Source organism: Excalfactoria chinensis, chromosome 16 (genome assembly GCF_039878825.1).
Source record: "Excalfactoria chinensis isolate bCotChi1 chromosome 16, bCotChi1.hap2, whole genome shotgun sequence".
NCBI lineage: Eukaryota > Metazoa > Chordata > Aves > Galliformes > Phasianidae > Excalfactoria > Excalfactoria chinensis.
In genome coordinates, this window is record NC_092840.1 from 1,546,964 (window position 1) to 1,568,781 (window position 21,818).

At 60.7% G+C, this 21,818-nt stretch overlaps 2 protein-coding genes and 1 non-coding gene across 5 annotated transcripts; 1 reads left to right on the top strand and 2 right to left on the bottom strand.

The window, feature by feature from the left end:
* Positions 1-129: 129 nt before the first annotated feature.
* On the top strand, positions 130-7,426 carry GAS2L1 (growth arrest specific 2 like 1). The gene is made up of 6 exons (XM_072351390.1): positions 130-391; positions 1,050-1,697; positions 3,372-3,479; positions 3,943-4,039; positions 4,269-4,527; positions 5,301-7,426. Exons 2-6 carry the CDS (start codon positions 1,056-1,058, stop codon positions 6,403-6,405), a joined length of 2,211 nt encoding a protein of 736 aa, XP_072207491.1. The 5' UTR covers positions 130-391; positions 1,050-1,055; the 3' UTR covers positions 6,406-7,426.
* Positions 7,427-7,548: 122 nt separating this feature from the next.
* Positions 7,549-20,285, bottom strand: AP1B1 (adaptor related protein complex 1 subunit beta 1). 3 transcript variants are annotated; one of them, XM_072351213.1, is made up of 23 exons: positions 20,208-20,285; positions 20,050-20,102; positions 19,723-19,828; positions 19,074-19,209; positions 18,202-18,447; positions 17,374-17,564; positions 16,667-16,888; positions 15,646-15,766; positions 15,336-15,431; positions 14,850-14,965; positions 14,045-14,210; positions 13,598-13,696; positions 12,925-13,184; positions 12,349-12,550; positions 11,867-11,887; positions 11,457-11,486; positions 11,233-11,373; positions 10,973-11,118; positions 10,294-10,423; positions 10,124-10,208; positions 9,623-9,709; positions 9,085-9,239; positions 7,549-8,297 (listed from the first exon to the last, which is right to left on the bottom strand). In XM_072351213.1, exons 2-23 carry the CDS (start codon positions 20,084-20,086, stop codon positions 8,223-8,225), a joined length of 2,868 nt encoding a protein of 955 aa, XP_072207314.1. In that variant the 5' UTR covers positions 20,087-20,102; positions 20,208-20,285; the 3' UTR covers positions 7,549-8,222. The 3 variants fall into 3 exon arrangements, with proteins under 3 accessions (XP_072207314.1, XP_072207315.1, XP_072207316.1); XM_072351214.1 differs by lacking the exon at positions 11,867-11,887; XM_072351215.1 differs by lacking the exons at positions 11,457-11,486; positions 11,867-11,887.
* Positions 10,765-10,869, bottom strand: LOC140259855 (small nucleolar RNA SNORD125). Its single transcript, XR_011905466.1, has one exon. It is a non-coding gene; the product is annotated as a small nucleolar RNA SNORD125 (small nucleolar RNA).
* Positions 20,286-21,818: the final 1,533 nt, after the last annotated feature.

The window sequence follows — 21,818 nt, forward strand, 5'->3', positions numbered from 1 at the left end:
TGGACTCTTATAGAGCACCTTAACCCCCCCCCCCCCCATCCCTCCCCCTCGCGGTGGCCGCGCCCCCCATCCGCAGCTCCGCCGTCCCGGCCGCTCCCCGCCCCCGCCGCTCCCATCCCGGCCTTTTCTGGGCCGCCTCCAACTTCCCCGGCCGGGGCGCGGCGCGGCGGCTCGCGGGGCGTTGTGCGCTGCGGGGCGTTGAGCGCTGCCTTGTGCGCTGCTTGTGCGCTGCGCTCCGCTCCGCGGGGCCGCGGCGGATGGCGGCGGGGGTGCGGGGCCGGGAGGCGGCGGCGGCGGAGCCCCCCCTGCGGTCTGAGCCCGGCCCGGCCCGGAGCGGGGCGGCGGGCGGCGGAGCGGCGCGGCCCGGCGGGAGCGGAGCGCGGAGGCGGCGGTGAGTGCCGGGAGGGGACGGGGGGGGGTGCGCGTGTCCCTGCGTCCAACCCGCAGCCCATCCCCATCCCATCCCATCCCATCCCCATCCCCATCCTATCCCGTCCCCATCCCCATCCCCATCCCCCCGGCCCCGCATCTGCCGCGCAGGTGCCGGCTTCCTCCCGCCGTCCTCCGGGGCCGCGCTTCCCGTGGCTGCCCCGGCACGGACCCACCGGGAGAGCCCCCCCCGCCCCCCAACCCCACAGCAAAGAGCGCCCCGATCGGAGCGGCACCCGCTGTAACGCATCCCTCCCCCCACCCCCAAACGTAGCAGAGCCCCCCACCGGCCCCCAAATGTCGGAGCTGAGTGTGGGTGCCCCCCCAGGCCGGAGCTTCAGCGGTTTCCTGATGGGAGAGGCAGGCGGGAACCCCCACAGTGCGGGGTCAGCCGGGGGGGAGCCCCTCATTGCCACCCCCTGCAGATGGCACCGTGCTGGGAATGCACAGCTCTGGGGGGGGCGGCACTGCAGATGGGGGAGTCCTTAAGCCCAGCCCAGGAGACGGGGGGAGACACGGGGTGGAGGGGACAGGGGATGCTGGTGGCAGCGGTGACATCCCCGGGTCTGGGGGCACACGTGGAGCAGGGCCCCCTATAACGGCGCCTTCCCCCCCCACAGCTCACCATGGCCGACCAGAGCAACATCCAGTCTGCAGCCTCCAAGAGCATCCGCCCCTTCCGCTCGAGCGAGGAGTACCTGGAGGCCATGAAGGAGGACCTGGCCGAGTGGTTCAACGCGCTCTACGACCTGGACATGGCGGCCGACACCTTCCTGGAGGCTCTGGCCACGGGCTGTGACCTCTGCCAGCACGCCAACAACGTCAACCGCGTGGCCTTGGAGTTCCAGCAGAGACACCCCGAGGCGGCCGCCCGCATCCCCCGCAACGAGGTCATCTTCCAGGCCAGGAACGTGGCGCCCGGTTCCTTCGTGGCCAGAGACAACGTCTCCAACTTCATCCGCTGGTGCCGGCAGGATCTGGGCATCCAGGATGTCCTCATGTTCGAGACCAACGACCTGGTGCTGAAAAAGAACGAGAAGAACGTCATCCTCTGCCTGCTGGAGGTGGCCAGGAGGGGCTCCAAGTTTGGCATGTTGGCCCCCATGCTGATCCAGATGGAGGAGGAGATCGAGGAGGAGCTGCGGGACCAAACGTGTGGCGCGTTGGGAGCAGCGCGGGGCGGCCCGGCCCTGCGCCCCGACTCACCCGCGTACTGCGGGCAGGCACAGCGCGTCTCCCTGTGTGACCTGAGGAACCTGGATGAGCTGGTGAGGGGCACGGCTGGGGGCGACGGGCTCCATGTCTGCCCTATGGGGAGGGAGGGCCTCTGTGCACACAGCAGGGAGCTGTAGGAGCAGTGGGGGCCTCTCTATCCATCCTATGCGGGTCTTTATGACCCCTGGGAGGACCTCCGTACGCCTAAGGAGCGGTGAGGGCCGCTATCCATCCTACACGTGTCTTTATGGCCAACAGGGAGCACTGTTGCCCACGGGAGGTCCTCTCCATCCACCCAACCCAGCTCTCTGTGGTCCGTGGGAGGTCCTGAGCAGCCCAGCTGGGCTCTGTGCCCTCCGGGTATCATAGGAGGGTTATTTTGGAGCCATAATCACGGGGGAGATGCAGGTATCACCACCAGCTCCTCGCAGAGACGTGGGTGTCACGGCGTGACGGAGCTGCCGCCCCACACTGCCCTCCCTGAGGACATGAGCAGCAGGAAGCTGTTCCTGCAGAGCAGCCGCTGGGTTGGGATTAAGGCCGGGCTGGGCACAGGATGCAGCCCATGTAGATGCCAGATTAATGCAGTCGGGGAGGGGCGGGAGGCTCTGCCCTGCTCTGATCCCCTAATCCCAAAGCCTTTTTTAATTGAAACCCGGTACCTCACTAAGCCTGGCAGCGCAGCTCAGAGGGGGAACGTGCATCCCACCTGCCCCGCTCCCCACAGCCGGGTGCTGCCAGCCCTGAGTGCATTTTTCCTGGCTGCGTAATGCCTCTCCATGGGCTTTTATGGGCAGCGTTGGATCTGGGGAGGAGCCTGGATCTGGCCTGGCTGCATTGGGGGACGGGTCCCCAGGGCCGGCAGCACGTGGCCCCGTGTCCCATGGCACAGTGGTGAAGTCGGGCCCACAGCTCCCACCGGCTGTACATGCCATGCCTCAGTTTCCCTACAGTTGAGGGCAGCCAGCTCTGTCCTGGCTGGAATGATGAACAGAAAGGAAGAATTGCAATGAAAAAACAACCAAATGGAAAGGAAATGGCTTAAAGAAATGCCCAGCTGGGGAAGGCAGTGAGTTTGAGTGGCAGGTGCTGGGAGCACCGTCAGCAGCCATTGCTCAGGATGGGTTCAAGCCAATGCCAAACCCCGGCTTAACCCTGCAAAGAAGGGGCTGTGCGTGGGGGTCCCTGTCCCCACCCCCCCCCGAGGCATTGTGTGCCCGCACTGCACCTCACACTGTGCCACAGAACCAGCCTGGGCAGGATGCGGCCGCGTCCCCACATCCCCCGGCACGGAATCGCTGCCTAATCCCTGACGTCAGCCCGCTGCTTCCAGCGCCTCAATGAGAAGCGACTTAACCCTTCTCTGTGCCTAGCTGTGTGTGTGTGCGGCTGGTCCCTTCCCCGTGACACCGTGGTGCCGCTACCCCACACGGGTTCCCTTCCTGAGGTCATCCCAGCCATGTGATGAGTGCCTGGGGGGGCTTTAGCATCCCTGGGGGGGCTTTGGGGAGTGGGGCTGCGGTGGATGAACTGAGCTGTGTCCAACTTGGTTTGGGAACCCATGTGAAAACCGATGCGAGGTACACGCCTGGCTGTTTTAAGTTCATTTTTGTGGCTCTTTTCATTGCCCGGCCGTGGGAAGCCCCCAGGGTCCCTCTCCCAGGGAGGCTTTGTGGGCTCTGCTCACACCGCAGCACTGCTGACTGAGCTCTCATCTCTGCCCGCAGGTGCGGGAGATCCTGGGCTGCTGTACGTGCCCATCCCAGTTCCCCATGGTGAAAATCTCCGAGGGGAAATACAAAGTGGGAGACTCCAACGCGCTCATCTTCGTTCGAGTAAGAGCCGTCGCGTCCCGCTCCCACTCCTCTCTCTGCTGGGGGCTGGGACGCAGCGCTGGGGGCCAACGTGGGGCTGAGCTGAGGATGGGGTTTGGTGCCGCCACGCTCCGTGCCCCAGCCTGACCCTGAGGGGTGGGGACAGGATTTATCACGTCGGGAAGCGGAACAGGGAGCTGCGTCCTGGCACGGCCCCACAGATAACAGCGCTGCTCAGGGCCAGGGTCAGCCCCGTGGTTCCCAGGACTGGGGCAGTGGAACCAGCCCTTGTCCCAAACACAACAGGAAACCCTTAACCTGCCCAAATTCACACTGTGTTTATTCCCTACAAAGTTAATCTTTCTTGTCCCGAACCCCTTCACAGCCCGTCAGCTGGGAGGGGGCACAAAGAACCTTCCCAGAACGGGCTTGTTTTGGCTGTGGGGGATGGGGATTAATGTGACTGGTGCTGTGCTCTCCCCAGGTGCTGAGAAGCCACGTCATGGTGCGTGTTGGTGGTGGCTGGGACACACTGGAACATTACCTGGACAAACACGACCCGTGCCGCTGCTCGTCCCTGTGTGAGTGACCCCTGTTGTTATCGGTCTGACCCCAGAATGTTCCACCGTTGCCATATTTCCATAAGCTCCTTTCCTGTGGGTTGGGCTGTGCAGCTCAGGGCACGGATCTGACTGAAATGAGGGAAGAGAGAGAAAACGTTTCGTGTTGTTTAAGTGCTGCAAGAGCAACACGAGGGGTTGGAAGGGCCGTGCTCCCCACTGACCCACGACTTGTCCCCTTGTCTCACAGCTCACCGCCTGCCCCCCGCCCGCACCCAGGCCTTCTCCCCACCGAAACCCGCTGTGGGCAATGCCAGCCCCGCCCCCCACGCCCCCAGCCCCAGCACCCCGCGCCGTGCCGACCTGACCAGCCTTGGGGACAAGCGGCCACCGGGCTGGGGGGACGTTGGTTACAGCAGAGCGGAGCGGGGCAGCACCGCAAAGCACGGAGCCGTCCTGCCCCCCCGGGCACCCAACAGCCCGTCCAGGAGCCCCGGCAGCGCACTCAGGTAGGGCTCGGTGTCTGTGCTGCGGGGGGGGTCCTGCTGTCACCACTGTGCTGTGACACAGCTGGGACGGTGAGTCAGCTGGGATGGGGGGGCACAGGGCAGGGCAGGACAGGATGGGGACGGCCCAGTGCTATGGCAACGCTTCCCAAACTGACCGTGCTGCGTGGCGGGGAAGGAAGCCAGGCTGGGCTGGGAAACCTGGAGCTGGGAACGCCTCAGCCCCACTGCAGGCCTCGGCCCTACAGCAGGCCCTACTGCAGGCCTTAGCCCTATAGCAGGCCCTATTGCAGGCCTCAGCCCTGTAGCAGGCCCCACAGCAGGCCTCGGCTCTATAGCATGGCCTCAGCCCTATAGCAGGCCCTACAACAGGCCTCAGCCCTATAGCAGGCCCTATTGCAGGCTTCAGCCCTCCAAGACAGCCGCTCTCCGCATCAGGCCGTGTATTCACAGCAGCATTTCGGACCCATGGCAGCCCCCGGCCCCACATCACCCCCCGCCCCCCTTCAGTCCTTACTCCGCCCCCCACAGGCGGCCCACGCAGTCCCGCCGCTTTCCCGCCCCGCTGTTTGCGCATGCGCAGTGCTTCCCGCCCCGCTGCTGCGCTGGCGCAGTGCTGCCCCCTTGCGGCCGCGCGGGGCGCGTGCAGGGACCGCTGGGGGGACGCGCCGTGCGGGGGGTGCGGAGTGAGTGAGTGCGGAGTGAGTGCGGGGCCGTTCCGCGGGCGGTGCATCGTGGTGCGGCCGTTGCTGTTCGCTGTCCGTGTCCCCCCGCAGGCCCCGCGAGTCCGGCCGCACGCGCCGCCATTCCGGTGACAGCGACTCCTCGTCCGCCTCGTCGGTCGGAGCTCCGCGCTGCCCCCCCCGCCCCCCGCCCGCCGCCGCCGCCGCCGCCTCCGCCTCCCCCCGCCGCCCGCCGTCCGGACGGAGCCGTTCCGGTGAGCGCAGCCCGCTCCCGCTTCGAGCCGCCGCTCCGGGATGCGGGGAGGAGCGCGGCCGGACGCGCGTCCACAACGGGCCGGTTCCGGGGCTGCCGCGCGCCCGCAGTCAGGGCCGGCCCGGAGCCGACGCGGTGCTGCTCATCCGGCGCGGGCGCGACGGGCTGCACTCGTGGGCGCGCACCGACGGCGCGACCCGCGACGCGACGCGACCCCCCGGCGGACGGCGGCGCTCCCTGCCCGGGGCCGGCGGTGAGGAACGGGACGCGTTCCAGGAGGAGCTGGACGAGCTGGCGCGGAGGCTGCGGGCGCCGCTGTGCCTGGAGCCCGGGCAGGAGCAGCAGCTGCTGGGCCGGCTGGAGGAGGAGTTCCTGGCCAACACGCGGCTGATGGAGCTGGCGGACGCCGAGCCCTCGCCCCCAGCCCGCCCCGCGCACGGGACGTCGGAGCCGGGCGGAGGAGCGGCCGCCGACTCTGCCTATTGCTCCTCCTCGTCCTACTGCTCCTCCTCGTCCTCCTCGTCGTCGCTCAACGTGCTGGGCAACAAGCACGGCGCTCTGCACGAGGACGGCCGCCGTAACGGGGCTCCCCCGGCCGCCCCCCACCCGCAGGAGCGCTGCGGCCGCCCGTCCAGCTCCTCGGACGAGAGCGGCTGCGTGCCGGCCTCCGGCGCTGAGTCCGACCCCGAGTGGGCTCCGGCCGCGGAAGACGAAGGGACGGAGACCGTGTCCGTGCCGGGGATCCCGCCGTCCCCCGCCCTGCGGCGCTGCGCCCGGCCCCGGCTGGACGCGCAGCCCGGCAGGAAGCCCACCCGCATCCCCGCGCCGCGGCCCCCCGCCGGCCCCCAGCCCTGGAGGGCGCTGCACAGCGTCCTGGCCTCGCTGCTGGAGCCGGGGCGGGCGCCGCGGGAGGACGAGGGGCTGCAGGAGGATCCATGGCCGTGAGAAGGACGAGACGGTGGCCGCAGCGCCGCGCGTGGGCAGCGGGACACCGAGCCGTGGCGGCCGTAGGAGTGGGTGCGAGTGGGTGGCAGTGGGTGCTGTCACGACGGGGCCGGTGCGGGCTGACACACCGTGATGCGCTCGCAGCGGAGGCGGGAGCTGTACCGTGGCGTTGGGAACGGGGCTGGGAGCGACCGGCTTTTTCAGCTCCTCCGCTCTTCACCTTCCTTCCCCATCCCGCTCTCCTCGCCTTCCATCCCTCTGCCCCATCTCCCCACGGCTGACGGCACTCGGGGACGCGCAGCTCCCCGCCATGACCTGTACCAGGGGATGTCCCCTCTAACCCTGCAGCATCTCCCCCAGCGCAGGCTGCCCTGCAGCCCGTAAAGCCCGAGGAGCCGAGCCTGCCTGCTGTCTGCCCACGGAGCTGCAGGTGCTGGGGATGGGGCTGCAGCCTTGGGGTTCCTAAGGAGCATCCCCGGTGGGGATCCTGCATCCCCCGGAGTTGTGCCCACAGCTCGGGGCTGCTTGGGAGCACTTCTCCCTCGTCCTATCCTGGGTCCTGCCAGCACAGTGATGGCAGGGGAAGATCTTCACAGAGAGCAGCGAGGTGCTGGCACGGGCTGCCCGGAGAGGCTGTGGATGCTCCATACCTGGAGCTGTTCGAGACCAGGCTGAACGGAGCCCCGGCAGCCTGCTCTAGGATGAGATATGGAGGTTGGTGGCCCTGCCTGCGGCGGGGCGTTGGAACCTGATGATCCTTGGGGTCCCTTCCAACCCAAGCCTTTCTATGATGTCATGTAATGTATATAAGCTGAAGGTCTTTTGTTCCAGGGATGCGTGGCTGGAGTGGAGGTATCCCCTCACGCATCCGACATAAATAAAGAACGCCTGCTCGCTAACACTGCATTCAACGAGTTTATTCCCAGCTTTGGGCTAACAGGAGAAAGCCACGTGGATGCAGCCACAAGGAGCCAGCAGAACCCCAGCTCCACGTCTGCAGAGCTGCCTCCAGCTGATTGCCACCTTTGCTCTTCATCCTCCCCCCCACAGCACCCCATGCACAGCCCCAAAGGAGCTCACAGCATCATCCTTCCTCACAGCCCATCCCTGTACCCCCCCCCCCCTCAGTCACAAGGCTGGCTGTGTGGGCAAATGTCATCTTTATTCCAGGCTGGCTTAAAACAAGTGAACATAGAATATATTTCTATTTTATATATTTATAAGGTATTTTCACGATGGGGTCTGAAAACCTGAACCGGACGTTTCTATTGATGAGTGATGGATGGCTTTATTTTGGGGGCAGGGTGGACAACATATGTCACCACCAGGAAAGGTAGAAAGGGAGATGGGAGGGGGCTGCTTTGGGGCCTCTGTGCTGGTATCCCCCTGCAACCACAGGGAGCCCCGCAGGGGAGGGAAAAAGCCCTTTTTGTACAGCACACATGGGTAAAGAATTGAATTTGAGGTCTTGAGAGCATCGGGAGCACCACCCACACGGGGAGACCTTCTCCATCACCCACCCCAAGCTCTCAGGCCCCCAACCAGCCCCCATCCGGCTCTGAGCCAGCCCAGGGAGGGGACCCCCAGCATGAGAAGCGATGGATCCAGATCCCCCAGGGGGGGGGCACAGAAGGAAGCAGAGCTGGGGAGGGAACAGGGCACAGCTGGGCTCCCTCCAGGAACAGCCAACAGGGAGGACAGGGCACAGTTCACCGAGGGGCTGGAACACAGGGCAGGGGGCTGGGACACCCCCATCCTCCTCCTCCACCCTCCTTGGTAGAAAGAGAGGGAACATGCAGGCAGCTCCTGCCCCACCATCAGTTCTTCAGGATGGCATCGTAGGCCTGGTACACGTACTGGGAGACCTCGGGCGCCCGGCATTTGAGTGACAGCTGGGGAAGAGAGGAGACACAACCGTGTGAGGGCTGCAGTGCGCAGCCATGCCCCACCATCACACACACCCACAGGGCACGGGCTGGGCTTGAAGGCTCAACACACCCATGGGAAGACATCAAGCTTCTCCCAGTGCCCTTCCCCAGCCCCACAGCAACATTCACATGCATGTAAGCAGGCGTGCATTTGGCTCAGGCTTTCACCCACTGCCTGTGGCCCCACTGGGCATTGCCCCAAAGACACCCCCTAACTCTGCCTTTGTTCCAGAGCTGTTTTTAATGTCCCAATACTCTCACAGCTCCTAGAGTTGCAGGGCAGAGCTGAGCATGTATACACAGGACAAGGACCTGCAGCTATCCTCATTCAAAGCAGACCCACATTGGGGCAGGGCTGATGGAGATGGTCTGACCCCGCCAGATCATCAGGGAAGGGAAAAGCAGGCAGAGCAAAGAGCAAAGGTAGAAACCATTCTGCTAACCTCCAGATCCTGCAACAGCGGGGCAGGCAGCAGTGGGCAGGCAGGCAGCAAGGGAGACACAGAGAGATGAGTCAGCACCAGAGCTCATCCCAACCACCCCAAGGAGAAAGGCTGTAAGGCGATGGGAAACGGGACAAAGCCCCGGCACCGTGGGTTATGTGGAGGGAGAATGGGTGGCCAGGACCGTGCAGCTTCCTTCAGCAACACTGCTAGCGTGATGGCTGCCTCCCTACTGCTGCACCCCCACGGAGAGCACACTGAGGGACATGGGGTTACATTGGGTGAGGACAGCAGGGACTGGGCCGTACCGTGAAGCTGGGGTTGCTGGGCTGGATGCGGAGCTCTGCCAACACCCAGATGCCATTGGTGAGCTTCAGAGATTGGTAGAGCATGTCCTGGCCCTCCACGTTCCTCTTGGCGATTGTGAAGATGTTACTGCCTTGGAGCTTGCTGCTGACAGCATCTGGGTGGGCAGAGGAAGAGCTCAGCACTATCTCCTGCTGGACCCAGCCCTGTTTCCACCCCGTTGTCCCCATTGCATCTCTTGGAGGGCCATGTTTCTAGAGCAGAACGGTCCTGCCTAGAGACAGGGAGGCTTTGGGGAAAGGACGGTAGGATCCAGACCCATGAGGATGAGACTGGGGCTTTTCAGTCCTAGGTCAGCCCAGCACTGCCTGAACACAGGGCAACAACCCATCTGTCACTTGGAGGCCAGCAGTCTCTCACTGTTACCACTGGGCAGGAATAAGGGGAGCTCCCAGCTCTCCACAGCAGGGGGAAGGTGACCACCAAGTCCAACTCTGAGGACAAGGCTGGCCAAGAGCCCTCGTGAAGGTCTGCGCTCACCTGCATTGAGGGAACAGTCCTTGATCTGGAACTGAGCCTCATTTTCGTTGGGAATGTCCTTCCAGGTTGCGAGGAACATCTGACGCTCTGCAGCCAGAACAAAACAAGGCACTGAAGTGACTGTGGGATCCAACCCCTCCAACTCCCAGCACGGGGCCATGCTGTGGTGGTGTTGGGGGTTGAGATATCATCACAGCATCCCTCCAGCAGCCACCCAAGATGTCTCACTCAGCTGCTTGCTTTTGCAGTCAGCAAGCTCAGCCGCCTTAGTGAAGAGGCTGGGGAGTGCCAGGGACTGGACAGCAAGAGCTCCCAGGGGCAGCGAGAGGTCAGCAAAAGGCTCAAGTCACCCTGGGTACCACAGTGTGGTGATGCTGACGCAGCCATGCTCCAGACTCCCCTGGCTTTCTCACTTCCCAGGGTTCCCAGCTCCAACCCCAGGGCTAAGAATGTGTCTGGGAGGATTTTAGTGAATGGAATGGCATCTATGCTCCAACTCACCCATCTTCCCATCCTCCACAAAGAGGATGTGCAGAGGGTAGAGGGTGCTGAAGTAGAAGACATCAATGTTGTTCTTCACCGCAACCTGGGATGGAAGGAAAGATGTCAGCACACAGGGGGGATACCTGGGTCCCACTGTGAGCCCCCCAGGTAAGCGTGGGTGCTCTCACCTGCAGGTTGTTGAGGGGATCCATCTTCATGACAGAGCCCACAGTGTTCAGTGGGAGGGAGATCTCCACCGACTGGTTGGGGGCAAGGGGTGCGTGCACCTGGAGAGGGGCAGCTGGGGCCAGGCCAAAGCTGGGAGGACACACAGCACTGGGTCAGGGCTGTTATCCCACTGCTATCTCTATATCCACTGTTATCCCTATCCCCAGCCACCAGCTCTGGGACCTCCAGGAACTGCCTCATCTACCTGCACCATCATTTTTACTCCAGTCACGAAGAGTCCAACTCATTCCTACCCATGCTGAGACAGAGGTGTCTCAGTCTGCCACCAGTCTGCCACCTTTCTCTTCCAAATCTCCACTCATTTTTAGTGTCTGTATACCACCTCGTTAGGAGCAGCTCTTTTTTTGTGCTCCTCTTCATTCACCGGGACAAACAAGAGGACATCCATGCCCGGGCAGGTGGTCATGCCCCAGGAAACAGCCTCCTCAGTCAACTTCTCAGAGGCTTTGGGTTGATATCCATCACCGCCGGAGCCATCAGGGAGAGAAGGATCATCACGTGAGGCTGCTCCCCGGCAGATGTCACCACAGCCCTGTCCACTCACCCTTCTCTGAGCTGAGGAGGTGACACCCAGCATTCCCACCAGCCCGTGCTACTGCAGCCTAGGAGACACCTCACCTGTTGCGGTTGAACTGGATTGCAAAGTCAGACATGACCTGCAGGGCCTTGTTGGTCAGCACCAGGTCCATACAGATGGAGCCCACCTGCCGGCTGAAGGTGCCGGAGATCTCCAGCCCCTTGGCTTTCATGGCAGGGAGCCACACCTGTGCAGAGAAAGGAAATCCACGGAGGTTAACCCAAACTGAACCCTTTGGTACCCTCTGCTCTCAGCCCAAGGCAGCAGGAGCATGACACCAGAGTGCTGCTGTCCCACTCACCGTCTTGGGTGCCACGTAGGATCCTGACAGGGTGCCCACTCCCCCGGTGAGGTCAAAGAGGTCCCCCAGGCCACTGCTAAGAGGGGCTCCCATACCAGCTGGTGCTGCAGGGCCAGGCGCTGTGAAGCCACTGCCACCCATCTGTAGGGACAAAGGAACGTCAGGGTCACAGTGGCAAGGAGGAGGGGAGAAGAGGGAGAGGCAAGGGGCGCGAGGGCACTCACAGCAGGACTGCCTCCCACATCGCCACGCAGCTGCAAGAGACAGAGACTGCTGTTGGTGCAAAGGGCGCATCCGAAAAGCACCGGCACAAGCGAGGGCTTGGGGCCACTGGTGGTGCTCCTGACCACACAGAGGGGACAGGTGGCTCCTTGACATGGGTATGTGCTTTAGTGGTGGGGCTCAGGAGATGCAGTTCTGGCTGGGTTTGGTGGTTTGAGGGTTTAGTTCAACCATGCTGATTCTATTTTAGCTGAGCAGGGCTGAGCTCAAACCTCAGCTGAGCTCCCTGCACACACCAGGAGCCAGAGGGGTGAAGGCTGAGTAGTTTTGGGGCTGTCTGGCTACAGGGGGTCTGTGAAGGTGGACATGGGCACGGCAGGGGCTAGGGGCTAAGAAATGGTCTGATCCATACCCCTTCCGACTCGTCCCCCATCTCCAAGCAGAAGCAGGCAAGGCAGAGAGGAGAGCCAGGCACATGCAGAGAGAAGCCAGGAGAGAAGAGACAAAAATAGAGAGAGAAAAGAAAAGCAGGAGGGAACAGATTAGTCCCGCCACATCTCCTCCTCCTCTGCCCACAGGTTTGGGCTCTCTGCAGTTAGCAGGGCAGGTCCCCAAGTCATGCAGTTGCCTGGGATTGAGTAGGGACTCAAAGAGGAACACCCCCCCGCCTTGCAGCAGCACAGCAGGTCCATAGGACAACCACAGCAGAAAGGCTGCATGGAACTTGCGTGCAGGAACGGGAGCTCTGCTCCAAGCATCAGACAGGGATGAGCTTAATTAGCACCCCTCCAATAACAAGCTAGAGCAGGAACAGATTAGCCCAGGTGTCCCCAGACAGAGAGCTCCAAGCAGGAGCCTGCCCACCCACACCCAAACCCCAACAAGGCAACTCACCAGGCTATCCAGGCCCCCTCCCAGGAGGTCCACAGCTCCCATCTGCACAGAGGAGGCGGCCAGGGGAGGTCCACTGACCGGGGGGCCCAGGTCCAGGTTTAGCAGGTCACCCAGCAGGTCGCCCTGTGCAGGGATGACGGCCGGCTGCTCCGCTGCCTGCCCAGCTGAGGGGGCTGCCTCGGGGCTCTCAGCACTCTCACTCCTAGGGCAAAGGAGAAGGGAGAGGCGTGAGATGCTGGAAGACTCCTGGTAAGTCAGTGGGTCATGGACCTCCCATGGGCTTTGCAATGAGAAATCCCATTCCAATGGGACTCTTCCTCAATGCATTTCTTTCGGTTTCACCTTCTACTTACACCTGAGATCTCCAGCCTTGGCAGGACAGCATGGAGCCTATACTGCTCCTGCTCAAAGATGCTCCTACAGGGGACTGTCCCTGACCCTCCATTCACTGGGTCATGCTGTGACCACAGCAGTCAGCCCAGCTCCACATCCATCCCATTGAATGCACCCTGCTCTGGATGGCCCAGAACCCCATGGGGACATCTCTACAGCTGGCAACAAGGAAGAGACACTCACGATCCTGCTCGTGGGGGCAAGCTCTTGTGCACAACCCCTCTGCTCCCCTCCACGAAGGCGCTGGGCGGCTTGTGATAGACAGAGGCCAAGGTCCCGATGTAGCAGATGAGCTCATCCAGCAGCGTGGGCTCAATCAGGTCTGTCTCTTCAGAAATAAGCGGTTTCTCTGCCAGCACCACCTCCTTGGCAGCCACAGGATCAGTGGACAGCAGGCGCCAGTAGATGTAGCCACGGTCCCGCAGGTCAGGGTTGTCGGAGTCCTTTGGGAAGCAGGGGGTAAGCAGCAAAGCCACGGGGCAGGGGAAGCTGTAGAGCATCCCACAGCCACAACCACCTTGGCCCCACTTAAGTCTTGCTGTGGTATTAGAGTGGGTAAGTTACGGCTGTGTTGCATTCTGTGACAACAGTTGGACTCAATGGCTTTGGAAGTCTTTCCCAGCCTAAATGGATAACTGTGCTCTGCTACACTGACACCACTGGCTTTCACAAGGAAGCAGCACATCCTACAGGTAGTAGTATCCTCATTATCCGTGACTCTAACTGTGAGCTTCCCCGCATTTAAGCCATCATTCACCTCCAGACACAGGCACTGCATCATCACGACCTGCCCCTGCTCAGGAAGGCTCAGCAGGGCTGGTGGGATGCTTTGCTGGGCACAGGAACTGGCACCCACCTGTGTGGCCAGGCTCAGCACCTGCTGCACCAGCTCCTGGGTCTCGGTGGGCTTCTTCAGGAAAAGCTTCACGATGGCTGTCAGCAGCTGCAGCTGGACCTGTGGGCACCACAGTGGGATCAGGGAGAGACGCACAGAGGAAGGACATGAGTGCTGGGATGGGATCTTGCACAGCAGGTGGAAGGAAGTTTCCACAGGTGATACCACCAGCCCCAGCCTAAGGCAGCTGGGACTGAGCCCAGCACTTTCCAGCTCCAAAGGGCTGATCCTGTGCCAGCACTGGTGAGCAGCTGAGCCCTTCCAGCCTTGAGGAAGGAAAGGTGCTTGGGTAGCATTTCATAGAGGACGCTTTGCATCCATAAGGATGGTCCCAGGATCTCGCAGCGGTGGCTGCTGTGACACCAGCACAACCACCAGCCCCACATCCACGCTGCCCACCCCCTGCACCTGGGTGCTCTCGTCATGGAAGCCCTCCAGGAAGCTCTCCAGCAGCTCATCAGCGTTGTCGATGCGCTCAGCGTACTCGCCCACGATCCAGATCATGGCAGCCCGTGCCTCAGGCTCATCCAGAGAGTCCAGGTTCTCACACAGGGTGGCAATGACACTCTCATACCTGTCAGAACGAGGACACGTCACCAAAACTCTCTGCTCTCTAACGTCAGCCCATCACCCACAGCAGGACTGCTGCTGCCCCCAGGAAGTTCCTATTTTCCTAACAGAAGACTTCAAGCGAGCAAAGGGGAGCGTACACAATGCATCAGCACCTAGAAATGGTTCTGTTTGACTCTTGGGAAGTTCACAAAGTGAATACCAAAACGGGCACGTTGGGTTGCATCCAAGCTGCTTTCAATACAGTTCTGCTTTCAGCACGTATGAGGATTTCTAATTATCTGTGCTGAGAAAGTTTGGGTAACTGGAGGAAAGAACGGGAGGATTTACATAAATGTCAGCTTTCAGAATGACTTTAACAGAAACCAAGCCAAGGACTGAGCACGCCACTGCTTCATATCCAGACTCATAAGACACTGGATGCAGCACAGGGATGTTTGCTGAGCAAAACACGCTTTTCATGTGCACTGTGACACCACCCATGCCAACCTTGCATGTCTGCTCTCCATCCTTCCTCCATCCCCAAATGATTGTGCAGACTTCCAGTTTACTCATTACTATCACTACTCCACCTCCACTCCAGGCACCCCAGTCTGTGCCTGCCAGCACAGGGAGCACAGGAGGCAGCCCCAGCGCCACGTACTTGTTGGGGTACTTGCGGAAGATGTCCTTAATGACAACGATGGCCTCCTGCACCACGTAGTTCACCTTGGTCTGGATGAGATCCAGCAGGGTGCTGACACAGCGCTCTGCTGATTGCTGTTGGAGAGGCTCGGTCAGTGATGCCTTCACACCCCCATCCAACAACATCACACAGCCCCCACGCTCCCCTAACCCAACCCAGAGCAGAAGAGGGGGATGCACCCATGTTGTCTCCCCTCTTTGCACAACCCAAATCCTACATCTGTTCCACCAACAGATAGCAAGGGGATGGAACACACTCCCTGTGGCCAATGGAACAACCCTGACCCATTCCCATCTCCTGGGAGATCATCCCTGGGATACAACAACCTCCAGCTGATCCATCACAGGCTGCAGAGCAACGTGTGCTTAACCACAACCACCAGAACACCAAGCAAGTGGGGATGGCACGACAAGGCTGCCCTGTTCCTCCCCACACCAGTCTCACCTCCACCTTGATGGCGCAGCGGCCAATGGCTCGGACTGCCTTCCTCACAAAGTCCACGTCCACCTCTGTGGCGTATTCCTTCAGCTCAGCCAGCACCTGCCATGGGAACAAGGTGGTGAGCACTTGGTGGCCAGGACAGACACCAACTCACTGATCTGCCCAACGCAACACCCCAAATCCCAGCTGGATGCCAAACTGTGGCCAGATGAAGAATTGAACCCAGCAACCACAGCTCTGGCAGTACTGAGGAGAGGCAAGGAGGAAGCACTGACAGGGACAGCCAAGCCCCTGTGCCCACTGAGACCCCAACCTGTGCAATGTTGGCCTGGGAAGCCAAGCGGATCATGATGTCCAACTTCTCCAGCTTGACATAGATGGGGTCGTTGTACTTGACGAAGAACACCTTCATCTCATGCTTTAGGATTTCGGGTCTGGGGGACAAGGAGAGGCAGTGGTTAATAGACCTGGCCAAGGCAAGCAGAGCTTGGAGTTGCTCCTTGGCCATAAGCAGAAGAAGGTTTGGAGGCTGCTCAGTGATAAGGAGTCCAAGATGCTGTGATCTCCCCACTGAGAACTCTGGCCCTTGGATTCCCCTTTGCTGACACACAGGAAACACAGACCAACCTTGCCACAAACAACGAGCAGATGCATGGCAACAGGACACTCTGGCCTTGGCAAGGTTGGATTAGACATCCTGAGGGAGCAGGGAAGCCAGCCCAAAGCCCAAGGCCAAACTGGACCTTCCTTATCAGAACAGCCTCTAAGCTGGGAAGGGGACAGGCCAGGTCCCCAAGGAGCCAACCTCCTTTCCACATTCCCACTCACAGGGACATTAATTACTTTCCACTTCTCCCAGGAGTTGCTGCTATTTTTAATAGGCAATAACAGCGAAGCCAGTGGGGCAACAGATCTCCTGATTGCAGATCTCCAGCTGGCCCTTGCTGCCCTGCACACAAATGAGGGGCCTCGGGCACCTCCTGCCCTCCAGTAGTAGCAATAGATCAGCCAAAGGACAAGAGGACTTTCAGGAGTTGCCTGTCTGATAAGGACAACTACAAAGAAATGGCTCATGAAAATCCCTCACTAGGCTAAGAAGATTAAACCAATGCCTCAGCTTTTAGTCTTTCCATCCCTTGCTCCCCAAAATAAGCAATAAATTAAGTGAATCTCATCCCATCACCTCAGCTGATGCTCTGTGCCCAACCCCTGGATTTCAGTGATGAAAAAGACCAAATGACAGACTCTGTCAGAAAATAGCCTGGACTCTATTCCAGCCATCAGAAGGCCCAGCACATTGGGGACTCAGCACCTGTAGGCAGGAGGACACCCACCTCTTCTGCACGATGAGGTTGATGTTGCGCAGAGCCACGTACTGCAGCTCGGGCTCAGCAGACAGCAGGGTGACGAGCGGCGGGGCCAGCTTCTTCAGCAGTGTACCGTAGTAATCCAGGTCCTTGGACAGCATCTCCATGAACTTCATCAGTACCTTCACTGCTGAGAGCACCACCGCTGAGTTGGCGTGAGACAGCCGGGGTGTCACCCGCTCACAGATGCTGCAGGGGGCGAGGGCGAAGGAAAAGGGAAGAGTCAGAGCCAGGCATCCTACTTAGAACACCAAAGAATGAGGTGTTGGCAGAGTTTGTCACAAAGCAGGCAGCCAGCACTTGAGATTTCCCCCTAAAAGATGCACAGCTGGCTCTTAAAGGCTCCTGATAATGGTTATTTCCCAGTAAAGCCCAGATCCTGCAGTGGGATCTCCCTGGCACCCAGGCTGCTCTCCCTTGAAGCATAGTAAGATCATGCCTGGAGAAGTCTGTTCCTTGTGTCAGCATGGGGACAGCACTCACTAAGAGACTGTGAGTCCCCAGGAGCAGCGCTATGCTGATGTCAGCTGTTCCTCCCCCAGCAGCAGGAAGCCAAGGGTGGGGAGCAGTGCAGACGGAAGTGTGAAGGCACTTCTTGGAAGGGAACAGGCTGTGTCAGCCCTGTCCAGCCATCACGCTGCCGTCCCTGCGCCCTGCCCCACCACTTCCCTCACCTCTGGGCCTCCCGGTCATCCTTGGGCATGTAGTTGGCCAGGCAGTCCAGGATGAAGATCTGTCCCCACTCAGTGCACTCGTTCAGGGCTGTGAGCAGCTTGTTGATGGACTGGGGGTTGAGGTCCAGCAGGTTGCTGCTTGGGTGCGACTCGGCGATCTCCGACAGCGCTGCTACTGCATTAGCCACTACCTGCCAAGGAGATGGGACACGTGTGAAGGGACAGCAAGCACAATGGGATGGCAGTCGTGGTTCTGGAGAAAAGCTGCTGCAAACAGACGAGATGCGACCTCAGTGTGGGGCCCTCGCTCCGACATCTGGGCACCAGCTTCTCCTCCACACAGGCTGATGTGCAGACGAGCTATCATCACACATCACCACCACACACACTGTGACTCTTCCCCCATCACTGCTCAGCAATTTGGGTGGGCAAACCCTACAGCCCTGTGCTCCTGCCCCTCCCTGCAGTCACCCTCAGCAGGAAAACAGCAGAGAGCCACCATCACATCAGTCCAAGCTGGTGTGAGAAGCCAAACATGCAGCATCACAGCATTCCCAGCCAGCAAATCCTGTTTGATGCCTTTCCTGCTCCCCACAGGGTGCAGAAGCTAATAACAAACGGGAAATAATTAAATCTCACATCTAAAAGTAGCCAGGAGACGATTTTTGGACAAGAAAAGCAACCCCAGGGACAGCCACCCACAAAAGTGATCTGACAAGCACCAAAAAGCATCAAGAATCAAAGAGGAACGTGGGAGCAAGAATACAGGGATGCAAAAACAAAGGAGGGCATCTGCTGCGCCAGATAGGGAAAGCAAGGTCTGATCACCATGGGGTTGGAGTCCGAGATGAGGTCCTTGAGGGTGTCCAGGAAGCCCTGGTCCTCCACCAGCTGGGCATTGATGTCATGGAGCTTGGCCACGCAGACAGCCGCCGTCTTGCGCACATATGGGTCCTCATCCTTCAGGCACTTGCGCAGGGGCTCACAGAGGTATTCTGTTATCTTGTCCACACGGATGCAGCCCATGGTCCGCACGGCCAGGGCACGGATCAGCGGGTTTGGGTCCTCACAGTCCTGCAGGGCAAGAGGGGACAGTGAGAGCTCCAGCCCTTCCAACCACAGCCATCAGCGGCAGCTTCAGGACTTTGACTTTCATTTGGGTTCCTGAAGTCCTGAGGTTATTAGCATTCAGCTCCTGAGTGGAGCGAGTGCATCCCACAGAAGGAGTTCAGTCTCATTCCATTATCTGGAGCTGTAAGAACAGCTCTTGTTCCAAACACACCGCAGAACCAGGCGTGTGCCCGGCTTACACCAGGGACACAACCCACCCAGCACCCCACAGAACAGCCGCCCGGCCTGGGGAACACAACCATCACAATCACTGCCGTTGTTTTTTCCTCTTAAAAACACCAAAACTTCCTAGAAAACCCTCCCACAGAAGGATCTGGTGGCCCAGGGGCTTCCAACAGACACACTGCCCAGCTCCTGACCACAAGAAAAAGACCACGTTCTCTGCAGCAAGCTCAACAGAGAGCATCTCCAACACCACAAACATTTTCCTCTTGCACCGTGGGGCAAATTTGCTCTCTTATCCCATGCAAGGGGAGCCCTGATTTGCTGAGGGAGAGCTTTGGGCAGCTGCTTGCCCTCCCTTTGGCGGCAGGAGGCCAAAGTGCTGCCCCACAGTCCCTTTCCCTCACCTTCACAAAGGTGTTGACAGCCATGATGGCCATGTCGGGCTGGCTCTTGGCATAGTTCATCAGGTAGAGGTAGACCAGCTTCTTCAGCTCCAGGTTGTCCGTCTGCATGCAGTTCACCACGTCCGGGAAGAGAGCGCTGAAATGTGAAGCACCACAGATCTCAGGGCAAGTGACTGGGGTGCTAACACAGACATGATGCCACGCTGGTACGTGCCCCTTTTATCCTGGGAGAGCCACCAAACCCCATTTAACTGGCCTTGAGCACCTCTAGGAATGGGGCACCCAGGGCCGGGGTCTCACCACCTTCTAAAGTATAGAATTTCCACCTAACACCTAACCTAAGCTTCCCCTTCTCTTAGTTTAAAGTCATTCCCTATCACTGTAAAAAGTCACTCTCCATCTCTTTTATAAGCTCCCTTTAAATACTGAGAGGTTGTGAGGGGACCCCTCCTCTCCCCTAGACCGAGCTGGCAACCTAGAAGGCATCCTCCATCCCAGACAACTCCACAACCCCACTATACAACCCTAAAACCAGCCTGTGCTTGCAAGCTCACAACCAGGCCTAAGGAGCCCATTGCTGGGTCTGAAGCACAACCCCAGTGCAAAACCAGCTCTGTGAGCAGCCTGTGGGCCAGCAGGATGGACACACCTGACGTCCTTGCCAACAGTCATGGAGGCGATCACCTTCTTCACCGCCTCCTTCTTCTTCTCCTTCTTGTCGCTGTTCAGCTCCGCCTTCAGCTCAAAGATCTCCCCTGCGGGAAGGCGCGGGGTCAGCATGGAGGCGCTAAGCGGGTCTCATGGCTGGAGGATCCCCCCCTTATGGGGGCACCCCGAGCTAAAAGGGACCCCCCGGGATAACGGAGCCCAGCGCAGCCGGCCCGGCCCCGCGCTGTGTGTGAGCGGCTCCCAGCGCTGTGTGTGTGAGGGCCGCCCCCCCCCAAAGCCCCGGGCCTCACGGCAGCCCCCCGCTCACCCTTCTTGGTGGTGGTGAAGTACTTGGAGTCCGTCATGGTGCCGCCGCGTTCCCTGCCGGCAGAGGCAGCGTTAGCAGTTACCAAACGAGTGCATTCGGACCTCAAAGCTCACGGCTCCTCATTACCCCCCAGCACACCCGCCGCCCCCGGCCCATACCTGCCCGCCGCGCCGCCCGCTGCCCCCGGCCCCAGCGGAAGTGAGGAGTGAGCACTTCCGGGGCGGGGCTTGGGATGAAGGGGGGCGGGGCTTATGGAAGGGGGCGGGGCTACGGGGTGTGGGCTGGAATAGAACGGGTACATGGCGGGGGGACACGGGGATGGGATATGGGATGGGGGGGGGGCAGGTATGGAGACGGGGATGTGGGATGGGGACATGGAACAGGATGGGGACATGGAACAGGGACCGAGGAGGGGTACAGTGTGGGACAGGAGATGGGAAATGTCCGGCGGAAAGGGGATGAGGTGGGACAAGGGAAAGGATGGGGATGGGAAAAGGGGGTGGGGGTGGGAAATGGGACAGCGGGTGGGAATGGGGGGATAAGGAATGGGAACAGGATGGGGGGGGGGGTTGGGTCCCGTGTAGGGGTATGGGGTTGGGAGAGGGGAGATGTGGGTTGGGGTAGGACAGGGGATGGGGGCAGGGGACAGGATGGCACATGGGGACAGGAGTGGGGACATGGGGTGTGGGCAGGGATAGGGGTGGGATGGGAGAGGCAGAGGTTGGGGACAGGGGACGGGGAGGCACTGGTACAAGGGGATGGGGATGGGGACAAAGCACAGGGACACGGGATGGGACAGGAAAGGGGCTGGGGCTGGGACAAGAGATGGGGCGGGGAGCGGCAACAGGGGATGGGAGCGCTATTAGGGGGAGATGGGGCGCGGACAGAGCTTGGGGACGGCAGATGGGGCAGGGGGACGTGGCACGGGGCTGGAGTACGTGGGACAGAGAGACGCGATGCTGGAGGGCAGAAGCACACGCTGTGTCATCCTCCTGAAAGCAATGCCTCCTTGTCCCCAGCAGCACTGGGGCCACCTCACAGGCCACTGACAGCTCCAAAGCGGCCCCGCGGGTTTGGCTGCGTTGCAGAGCTGCATCCCAGCGCTGCCCGGCACTGCAGCAGCTCCGTGCGCCAACGCTCCAAGTCTCACCACCACGCAGTGTGGGCGGGGGGAAAAAAGAAAGTGATGAGTAGGGAGGATGCGATGCGCAGGACAGCGGGCTGTCAAGGTCAGCACACGGGGACCACAGCCCAGCGCGCAGCAGGGCGGGATGTTCTCCGCCGTCCCAACACGCAATGGGGCTGCGGCCCCTCCACCAGCCCACCTCCAGGGGTCCTCCGGCAGGGTGCTGATTGGCTGGGATGCTGCTGTGCTGATTGGCCAACTGGCCGTGAGACCGCATAGATGGGGTGATCAGAGAGTGCTGGTTGGCCGAGGGGACGGCAAGGCACCGGATCGAGTGGTGCTGGATGAGTGGGTGCTCTTCGGGTACCGATACTGGGTGCCCCACGAGTTCAGACACCGGGTGCTGGCATTAGGTACGTGTGGATACCAGCACTGGGTGCTCCATGGGTGCTGACATTGGGTGCTCCATGAATACAGACATTGGGTGCTCCATGAGTGCAGACATTGGGTGCTGACATGGTCCATGTGGATGCCAACCCTGAGAGCTGACGTTGGGTGTTGACAGTGTGTGCTCCATGGCCTCCAGCACTGGATGCCCCATGTGCCAGTTGCCTCAGCTCAAGCAGAGCAGGGTGATGGCTGC